At 42.9% G+C, this 11,159-nt stretch overlaps 1 protein-coding gene across 1 annotated transcript in view; it reads left to right on the plus strand.

The window, feature by feature from the left end:
- LOC116078642 (hepatitis A virus cellular receptor 1 homolog) overlaps positions 1-11,159 on the plus strand; it is a 23,820-nt gene that overhangs the window by 4,805 nt on the left and 7,856 nt on the right. The window contains exons 3-5 of the mRNA XM_031354002.1: positions 1,524-1,667; positions 5,588-5,653; positions 9,242-9,291. Coding sequence (XP_031209862.1) covers positions 1,524-1,667; positions 5,588-5,653; positions 9,242-9,291 — 260 coding nt within the window. The remainder of the gene's footprint in view (positions 1-1,523; positions 1,668-5,587; positions 5,654-9,241; positions 9,292-11,159) is intronic.

The following is an 11,159-nucleotide window of genomic DNA, read 5'->3' on the forward strand; positions in this document are numbered from 1 at the left end:
ACAGGGTTTCTCTGTATAGCCCTGGCTGTCCTGGAACTCACTCTGTAGACCAGGCTGTCCTCGAACTCGAACTAAGAAATCCGCCTGCCTCTGCCTCCCAAGTGCTGGGATTAAAGGCGTGTACCACCACCGCCCGGCAGCAGTGACTTTCAAACTGTACAACTTTAGTACTTGCCCTGATCACCTACTTTTAGGTTTCTGAGCCCAAACATTTGGACCCTCTACAGAAAAGTGGCCTGAGGACACTGCTAAGCTTGGCGACCTGAGTTCAACCCCTGGCTCCACATGTCGGGATGAGAGAACAGAGTCTGAAAACTTATCCGCTGATATCCACATACCTGACATCACACAAAGACACAAATACATGCTTCCCTCTACTACTTTCCTATGCACACTAGAAACACTATAATATTTTTTCTTTATTTCAAGGTAAAAGCGCACTGGATTAAGTGTACTGGATTGTACTGCATCCCCATAAAGAAGAGTTTCAAAGCAACTGTTGCTTGTCCCCGAGGTTTTAGTTCTTAGGTTGGGCAGTGAGGACAGGCAGATGACTTACAGGGAGCACGTGTCCACTGACACAGAGGAGCCTGAGTGCCTCTCTCACTGTTTCCTCCTAGCACCACTTTGCCTCAGCTCTATCTTGGAACTCTGCACACCGAGAGCATCAGTACTGTTTGGATGCCACTAGCAAGTCTGACGCTGTTGTCTGTGAGCTGCGGATTGAACATGCCTAATCTAAAACCCCCAGTCTGCGGTGCTCTAAAATCTGAAACCTTTGGAGCACAGACTTGATAATGTACCTGCAAAATTTGACACCATGAAACTATCCTGTGCAGAGTTATCCAGAGTTATAACCTTACCTTAAGCTATACATGTAAAGAAGGCATGTGGATGCTAGCTCAGTCCATGTTTATATTTATGCCCTACCCATAAGATATTTTCTTTATGCAAATATTCCAAGTTGTTAAGAAAGATTTTAATTCTGACACTCCTGACCCCAAGCATTTTTGGATATGGGATATTCACCGTGTCTCCTTTAGATTGGAAGAAACTGTTTAAGACAATGTCACTCTCTATCATATGTGCAAATCCCTTTCTGACGGCCCTCGTGTGGAATCTGCATGCTAAGATGCAGGGCTGCATAGTGTGTTCTCTTAGGACTGACTACAATGAGCATGCTGGGCTTGACACTGTGGGTGAAGTCAGTCACCACTGAGAGGAGTCCCGGCCCTTATACCTACACAGTCTCACAGATGCTTAGAGACATCTGAGGATCTGACACCTGTCATTCATAGCATGTTTCCATGGAAACATGGGCTCTTGTTCTCATCCATGTGGTCAGTGCAGCTGCCTATTATTCATGAGTCACTCTCCACTACCCCACCCTGCCACGTCCTAGTGGATAAGAAATTCAGGAGAGGACCCTCTGCCTGGACACAGCCTCTCACTGGTGCTACAGCACAAGCTCTTTCGATACTTGCTTGACTGATCCTTGCTTTCATCTTGATTTTCTAATGCAGAAATTCCCACAAGTCCTCCAACAAGACCCACAACTACAGGAAGACCCACGACTATTTCAACAAGATCCACACATGTACCAACATCAACAGGAGTCTCTACCTCTACTCCTCCAACACCAGCACACACACAGACTCACAAACCAGGTAAAACCCAAGGTGTTTCAGGGCCCAGAGTCCTTCTTATAAGAGAAGGTAGGACACAGAGACATTGACTCAGGTAAGAGTCATAATATTGGCGAAAAGTTCTCGCGAATAACGGTCAGAAGGCCTGTGATTTTCCAGGCTCAATCTGTATTCACCCTCAGTTGTAAAACAGTTTGAAGATGGAGGACACTTTTATCCCTTTATCAGATGCTCAGGGCATTCACTAGTAGCCAGATGTAGGTGGATCATAGATCTAGAATAGCTGATGAGGATGGTGGGAACCTGGTCCAGCTGAGAATGACTTTCTGGTGAAGAAACAGGGAATGACTGAGAACTAGAGCCACTGTGGATCCTTTGTGTCCATTCTATAATTGTCCCACCCATCTAAGACCATAGTTCCATGAAGCTAACGGTTAGTGTTTCCTGAATACTGGGCAGGAGTCTACATGCTTTATGACACAGTGTTCATTCTCAGACAGCTGTCTGATATAGCTGTGGTCTGTCCCTATTGTATAGTGACAGGATCCATCAGAAGTTGATGGTGGAGGTTGTGAAGCTAGAAAGTAGCTCAGACTTAGCTGGTTCTTCTAACTCCAGGGCCAGGCCTCCTGTTGTGCACACAAATATTTGGAGGGTTTGTTCTGCTTTCACATACTCACGGGAAAAAAGCTTCAGAACACCACCCTTTAAAAAGAGGCAGAGGATGCCCTGTAAGGATTGGCTTTAAGCATCTTTTAATTCATTCATGTAGCATGAAAAGAACCAAATATACCTTTGGTATGGGTGAAAAAACTCACATTGAATTTGAAGGCTTTGGGAAATCATTTAACTTGCTCGTGCTTTTGAGTGAGGCTATGTAATTCTTATTTCACATTGCCTACAGGTAAGAGTTCAGATTCAATATTAATGGGTAGTAGCGTGACTTAAGGATGGGGGGAAGCCTGTCATCCTGAAGGCGAGGTTAGGTCAAACCTTCCACATCTCGGAGTGAAACAATCGCTGGTCAAGAGGTTCTCAAAAGCTGGGCTGTGGTGGCGCACGCCTTTAATCCCAGCACTTGGGAGGCAGAGGCAGGTGGATCTCTGAGTTTGAGGCCAGCCTGGTCTACAGAGTGAGTTTCAGGACAGCCAGGGCTACACAGAGAAACCCTGTCTCAAAAAACAAAACAAAACAAAACAAACAAACAAAAAAGAGGTTCTCAAAGCTTCCTAAAACCAGTCCATGTTGTGAGGTATGTCTCCATTCTGACAAGCAGAGGAAGCCTCAGAGCTCTTTTTGATAGGGAAACTGCTGGGAAGTATTGATTTCCCTCACCTCTCTTGGCCTGCAGATACACTGAAGCAGCAGAGTCCTGAAGGAGTGGGTGACAGGCCGCCTTTACAGAGGCCATGACAGGCTGCACTTGCAGAGGCCATGACAGGCCGCGCTTGCAGAGGCCTCTGGGCTTTTCCTAGGATTTTGGAGCACAGGATTTGTGAAAAACCCACTTTGTTCCAGGCAGCTGCACACACTAAGAACTATGAGAATCTCTCAGGGTTGACACAACTTTTCAGTTCTTAGCTTTTGGTACTTTGGAGGCTGAGCTCATGAGCTGAGTTTGGAGAACATGGATAAGTTCCTGACTTTATTGAAAACTGAGATTTAGAAGAGAAGTGTTGTAGGACCTCTTGGGAGTGGTATTAGTATAATCTTGTTTTTATATTGTTAGTTTCCTAACATCGCAGTTGCGGGTTGAATTGTGCAGCCCATAGAGAAGGCAAACACCCTGGTTACTGTAAGAAAAGGACACGCATCTTCACACCCACTTCTTGTACTCATCCTGGCTGCCCTAAATTCTGTTCATGGAATACACACTGTGAAGATGTAAGAGCAGTGCAGAAAAGTGACAGGCTAACTCATGATGCCTTTTACCAAGAACCAAATGGCTGGTGTGTGACCGTCTAACATCTGTGTTGTCCCGTTTTTAACTCAGAGGGACAGCCACATCATTTTCAGTGCTTGAGTGTTAGGGTAGAACAAGACAAGAGTGCAGAGCAGGGAGGTGTTATTCAAATGTGAGCATCAGGTTGTAGTGAGGTAGAGCATCCAGAAAGACCACTGAGGGGTCCTGAGGAAGCTCAGGCTTAGGAATTCCCGTGTGGCCTCAAGCAGCTTCCTCTGAGACCCTCTGTTGTTCTGAGAAGGGAAGCACTTATTGGACTCACGGAGAGGCAAGTGCTCAGTTACTGAATGTGAATTGTGCTATTGGTGGGGAGCGCGTAGGGAATCCAGGAAGAGAAAGGGAAATACGGGCTGCGTTGGAGAGTTCCATGTGGAAGCCTTTGGAAATCTCTCTCTCTCCAAAGCCTTGGAGAAATGGAAGATGAACCAGATAATGCAAAATTATTCTTAGTCAAGGAATGGGAGGAGGGGAGAGAGGAGAGCTTGCTTCAATCAGTCACTCACTCAGTCAACCAAACAGTCAGTAAAGAATTGTTAGTTCATTTTTGTTGTTGTTGTTTTGTTTTGTTTTGTTTTTGATTTGGTTTGGTTTGGTTTGGTTTGGTTTTTGGAGACAGGGTTTCTCTGTGTAGCCCCGGCTGTCCTGGAACTCACTCTGTAGACCAGGCTGGCCTCGAACTCAGAAATCCACCTGCCTCTGCCTCCCAAGGCATGCGCCACCACAGCCCGACTAGTTCGTTTTTAAAGAGATAGGGATAAAAGAGAATTCCAGACGAGGCAGACTGAAGGACAGGAATCATCGTCAGTGAAACTGGTACCTAGGGAAGGACTCTGAGGTGAAGCAGTGTATCTACTCCACATTGTTCAGTGAGCACATCTCCCTGCAAAGAAGTGGGAATAATCTTGACCTGGAGTAAGGCCTGTAGTAAAGAGGGTAGTGAGAAACTTCCAGGCCCATCCCTAGAGAGTGAAATACTGCTTGTGAAAGACCCTTAGAAGGGACCCTCACTCCCAGGAGACACGCACCCAGTGAAACACGAGAGGCTGCCTTGATGCAAAAGTGCACGAGGTTTTTTTATTTCGGAGCGTTCCGGTTGAACCCTCAATCTCATGCAGGAGACAAGGAATCGCACCGAGGCTGAGGGGTAGGGGCTTTTATAGGAAAAAAGGTCTGAGGGAACAAAGGAGTCAGGGTGGCTATACATGATTGGTTATTTTACATGTAGTTCGTGTAGGTTAGAGTTGAGAATTCCTAAAAACGGGAGAGTGCTATTCAAAGTTCATAATGGCCCTTAGCTAACACTTAAGAAAACCAAATGGCCCATGATTCATCATTCAGTGTCCGCCTGAACATGTCCCTTATCTTCATGTTTTATGATCCCCTGACCTGGGTTAAGGGTATCTCCTTATCTTTGTGTTTTATGCTTCCCTGGTCTGGGCTCACTAACAGCTTCTCCCTGACCCAGCTATCCTCCTAACAGTTTACTTTGATCTGTATTCACAGGCTTGGCCCGGGTGGTTTCCAGTAATCCTCTCTAACCCTGGTCTCAAATTTAACTCTTTCAATCCCAGGCTTATGTGGGCAAGTTCGTGCTGAATTTTTTATTTTCCTTTTCACTTGTCTTAATCCTGATCTTAACTGAGTTCTATTCTCCATGTATTACTACTGACTGTATGTTCCACAGATGTTCATGTATCTAGAATGGAAAGTGTTAGACAAGTTTGAATACTGATAAAGTTGTCTAAAGTTTTAGAACATAGATCTTGTTTAGGATTATGAAGCAACTCCAGGCAGTGGCCATCTTTGGATACATTTTTAAGAGGAGTCAGCAGTGCAGAAATGGATATGAAGGAGACATTCATGCTTAAGAAGGTTGAGGGAGGCACTGTGGGTGGGTGATGGTAAGTTTGGGGGTTAAATTCGGTTTCCATTTTCCTGCTTCACAGGTGAAATAGTTCTTGCATTGTTTTCCTTCCAGAACCCACTACATTTTGTCCTCAGACAACAGCTAAGGTGACAGAAACCCCATCCTATATTCCTGCAGGTAATCATGTTCACCTTCCTGAATCCCTTGGAAGGACCTGGTGCTAATCAAGCTGGTTTTGAATAACCCATACCCTCTGCCACAAGGCAAATCCACCATTGTAAATGCTGGCAGTAACAGAGGCACAGTTCTATTTTACCTCTAGCAGATTGAAGAGCTCCCTTCCCTACAAGAACCTGTCTTCTACCAAACTAGGCTGTGTGGCTTCTTTGAGGAAAAAGATGTCAGGGAGAGTCAATGTGATGGAGAATTAAGGGTTTATCAGTGGATATTTAACACAAATCCTAAGCACAGTGGTTATTATGAAGAGAGATGTTTAGCAGAGGGATTCGACATAGTGGAGCATGCATATGGACTTTTCCATGAAGGGGACATTAGGTTTCTTTACCTTAAGTATATGTGATGTTGGTGGCTCTCAAGTTGAATCTCTGGATTGCTAAGAAGTAAAGCTCCCCCCACCCCACTGCTATCTGTTTAGAAACAAAACTTCAAGATTTAGTTTTACAACAACGTTATATTTAAATAATTTTATTCCATAAAGAATGTTGTCATATAGACTTCTGAGGGATATTTCATTACATTCATGAATAGGAGAGGACTAGGAATGGGAGGTTCTACATCATTTGACAACAAGCGTGACTTGTTTATAGCTTACACTGACTTGGTTTAGATGTCTATCAATAGCACAGATTGCCTCAGTAGGAAAGTCTGCCTTCTATTAGCGTTTCTTGAAATTTCTTAACTTTGTCAAAAGAATAAGCAATGGATCCACCCTCCCATTTTTCTTTCCTAATTTTCCTTCTCCATGTCTCAAGCTACATGATTAGTAGCCCATTGATTATTCCTGGCTTTCTTCCCTGATTGATCTCCGTCTCGGCTAAGTGTTGTATGACTTTTAGAAATGTCACTCTCTTGAATAGGTTCCATTGTTTTTTCAATCAACAATGCTACTGGTTGTTTAAATGTAAGGTTATTTTATTGTAATCATTTTTATAGAATACTATGGCTATGAAATGTGACGAAGTACTTGAGTCATGTTTGCAAAGGGGTTGGTCAATAGAAATAATGACAGCCACCACTATTACATATAGTGCCTGGGCTCTGGAAGACTGGCACAGGATTTAGGAACATCTATGTTCATGTACCTGTTTTACAAACCAGAACACCCAAGAGCGTTACTGTGCTTGACCCTTTGGGCCTTAAAACAGCGAACTCAGACTTCTGGTGTCTATACTAGCCTTGCTGTCACTAATACTTCCTTCAGTATAGCCAAGAATCTCTCTCTCTGCTTTCTCAATCCTGTGCTTGCATGGAAAATCTGTGGTCTTGCATTGAGGTCTGAGTTTTTGTATTCTCATGAATTTCTTTGTTAATGATATACTCAGTGCAGTAGATTAAGAGCTGGATGCTTCTGGAAGACCATTAGATTAGGAGGAAGATGTTCATACATGGTATCAGATGCTTTCTAAGAGGGCTGAAGATGCTGGTTTGTCTTTTCCTTTCCTTGGGGATGCACAAAAAGTACCAGCCATGAAGAAAGAGCAGTCACCAGCTATGCAGTCAACTTGGGTCCAGATCTGGGACTCCAAGTCTTTAGGACTATGACCAATGCATTTCTTTTTTTAAATAATTTACTCACTCTAAGCTATTTTGTTATAGCTACCCAAATGGACTAAGGTGGGGTAAGTACGCCAACAGCAGCACCCAAAGAGACTTGCAGCCTCTCACTCACTCTGACCCTCATTCACTGTCTACACTCTGGGTGGATCCTATACTAACTCCTCTCTTTAAACCTATAGGGGTAGCATGACTCTGCTTGATCAAATAAGGTGATGCTGAACTCTGCCATCTTTCCCAGCTAGCTCCAAGCCAACAATAGTTACACGTTTTCAGAGTGTCACATGCTGACCTTTGTGTTTCAGAGCTGGCTAATATGCCCTTGAGGAGCATCCAAACAAGATCAGGCCTTCCAGGAGTCTGTGTGTGCACATTTGTAACCCAGTATTCTCAGGAGATGATTATCTGTGGTTCCCTCCAACCCCATGTGACCTATCTTTTCCCAGGCATTTCTGGTGGTTAATTTAGTTACATGCAGTCAACTCATGGAGTCCAGAAGATTAGATAATAGCAACCTCAACCTTTGAAAAGGGAAATCCTTAGTGTGAACAGTTTTCAGATAGAAAAAAACAAAACAAAACAAAATGAAAATAGTTAAAACAAAAAAACCAAGGGTACAGGAATAGCTGTCTGCCACTGTTCCCTTGTGTGATGAAGAAGGAAGGGGGAGTGGAGATCGGTCTCTTTAATACCTTATCCTGTTCAGAGAAGCAGTTTCCAGAGTGGAAACACTGGAGCAACCTTGTTCCTAGTGTTGTTGAGACTTTTGGCATTTTGGCTTGTTACTTGCGGCTCCTGGGCTAAGTTCTTACTGTACCCATATCAACCCTCTCGCTGAAGTGTACATTTTGGGAACACAAGAAAATTAAGATTGAAAGGGATTTGGGTAATCACATGGCCTGCCACCTGCCTTTATAGCCATGTTGGCCAGGAATCTTATACACCATCTCATTGCATTCTTTCATGGTAATTTATGTCACTGCTAAATTGAGGAAACTCTATAATCCTTCTTTGGAGACACAAACCTCTCAATTTATCCACCAATACTACATAATTTCTTTTGACAAGTTGTTGAACATTTCTCATTAGAGATATGATATTGTCAAAGTGAACTCCACAGTATTCACCCACCTCCTGACTGCTCCTTCTTCACATAACAATAATAGCATCACCTGTGTTTTCCCACACAGTGTTGAATGCTCAAGCATGCATTTTAAGTGCGTCTATCAGGACCAAAGTAACAAAGGTCACTTTGCTAATGGATGTGATCAGCATTGAATTCAAATTTTGTCTGATTCAACTTCACCCTACTGAGTCACTTACTCTGATTCCTGGAAGGGCTTACTTAAGGGCCTAAGTGCCAAACAGCCTAGACTGTAGATGTTGGCTAAACCTAGTCATTGCCTTTGGCTGCTTGGAAGGGCTCTCCCAATGAGTAAAGCATAAATACTGGAATGTAGTAAGGGTAGAAGGCTATGAGTCATCCAAAGGGCAGTGCCAGCTTTGATGGTTCTTAGAGACTTCCATAGACCTGCAGTATTTGCACTCATTGTGTGGGTACCTTGAGTAGGGATTGGCCACAGAGTTGTCTGTCATTTGCCAAAACTAGAAATACACAATCATCTGATGTCTGCTTCTTCATCTGTAAATGCAGCTAAGAGGATTCTTGTTAGAATGTTATAACCCTTCTATGTGTGCCAGGTACTCAGTGGAAAGAGGATTCTGTATTTCATTCATAGACACATAGAAAAAGTGAAACCAATGTATTCCTTGTTACAAAGTAGACATTTCAAAAAGTAGTTTGGGTATCTAAATGTTCAAAACTTGATGCTCAGTGACTCTCCTGCCATATTAAGTCCTAATCCTCACAATGTGTAAAACACATTGGCCTTGTGGATATTATTTACAGATATAGTAAAAAGGAAAACCATATTTTATATTTGTAATTGATTTTCCTTTTTTGTTGAACAGACTGGAATGGCACTGTGACATCCTCAGAGGACACCTGGAATAATCACACTGTAAGTATATTCCTCCCTAAGCTATTAGCCATGTTCACCTGTATATCCTTCAGGAATCAATTTGTCTTTAAAGATTTTTGTCTGTAAAATTAGTTCACAGGCGTTTGGATAAAAAAGAAGAAGAAAAGAAAGAGTCAGATATAATGGTATATTCTTTATTCATAGGACTCAGGAAGTTAATACAAGATCAGAAGTTTAAGGCCAGCCTGGATCAGTAGGCAGCTTGGGCTACGTAATGAGACCTATCTCAAAACCTGTAGATAAAAATATTAATAAACATATAAAATAAAGAAATTGAAATGAAGAGTATGATACGTATAAAGAATGTATGAATTTTAGAAATTCATTTAGAGACTAAATATATTAAGAAATATAAAAATAAATTAAAATGAAGAATATGATGCTTACAAAGAATGTTTGTATTCAAGAAGTTCGTTTAGAGACCCCTGATTTTGTTTTTCTGCCCAGTGACCACTGTCCATAGAGTACTCTGGTGAGTTTTTTTCCCATAAACAAATCTCCACATATGGTATTAAAGTCTTAGATTCTCAGATTTGTATGATTTTCCCTAGACTTTCTCTATACCAAGCTTGAGAACAATCTAAGGCACTCCAGTTCAGAGTTCTTACCAGAGTTCTATGTCTACTGAAAGGGTAGATAGATTTACCTGTGGAGTGTTTTCGTCTGGACTCCAGGAAGAAACAAGGTTCGTTTTAGTATGTGTAAGTAGCACAGGAGAAATGGGGGTAGAGGTAAGAAAAGAGCCAGATATGGAGTTGGAAGGATTATTTGACTATTGAAAATAGCAGAGCCCTTGCTGGGATGTGCAAGGCCTTGGGTTTGAGCTGCCAGAACCCACCCAACAACAAAAAGAAGAACAACAAAAACCATTCAACGTAAGGTAGAAATATCTGTACAGGACCAAATCGCCGTATGCCTTACCGACGGACAATCAGAACATAACAAATAGATGCTAATAGTAAGATTCTTTTGCTTGTTTTTTGAGACAGGGTCTCATGTAGTCCAACTGACCTTGAACTTATTACAGAGCTGAAGATGACCCTGAACTCCTGATCGTGCTGCCTGTATCTTCCAAGTACTGAAATCATAGTCGTGGATGCCACCATAACTGCCCCCTCCTTTGAGATGTCATCTTATTTAGTAGCTCAGGCTGGCCTGCAGCTCCTAATCTTCCTGCCTCAGCCTCCTGATTACAGGGCTAATAGGCTGGTGTCACCTTGCCCAGCCTGACTCTAAAACATGTAACAACTTACTTGCCATTAGCACCTAGTGGTCTGGCAGATAGGGAAGAATCTGTATATACTGGTTAAATATCAGAAACCATTATGCCAATGTTGCTAAGGGACCAGACTATGTGTGATTAGGTGTAAAACTAAACAGCCCTGCCTACTGAGGTTGTTCTTGCCCTCAGGCACATGTGAAACAGCCACGGTTAGTAATGAGGGGAAACAAGTTAGAGTTAAGTTCAAAACAAGTGTTAAAGTTCAAAACAAGTAGTAGAAGAACCTGGACTCTGAAGATGTGAAGCTGTCTCTCGGTGCATTGAAAACGATGCACAGCAGCACACAGCATTGTTTTCGGGTGTTTGGTTAGGTCTCTGAGACAGAATCCCATGCAGCTCAAGCTGGCTGTGAAACTGCTCTGTACCTGGGAAGGATCTTGACCTCCCAACCCTCCTGCTTCCACCTCTCAGGTTCTGAAAGTAAGGTGTGTTCCCCTATACCTAGCAACAGCAGCATAGGTCTTGACTCAGTAGATCAACTTCCTGGCCTCTATCTCACGAAACATTGAAGGAAATTTGTGAAGATGAGTGAGAAAGGATAGGCTTTGCTGCCATTCGGAATCAG

This window comes from Mastomys coucha, unplaced genomic scaffold (genome assembly GCF_008632895.1).
Source record: "Mastomys coucha isolate ucsf_1 unplaced genomic scaffold, UCSF_Mcou_1 pScaffold5, whole genome shotgun sequence".
Taxonomy (NCBI): Eukaryota; Metazoa; Chordata; class Mammalia; order Rodentia; family Muridae; genus Mastomys; species Mastomys coucha.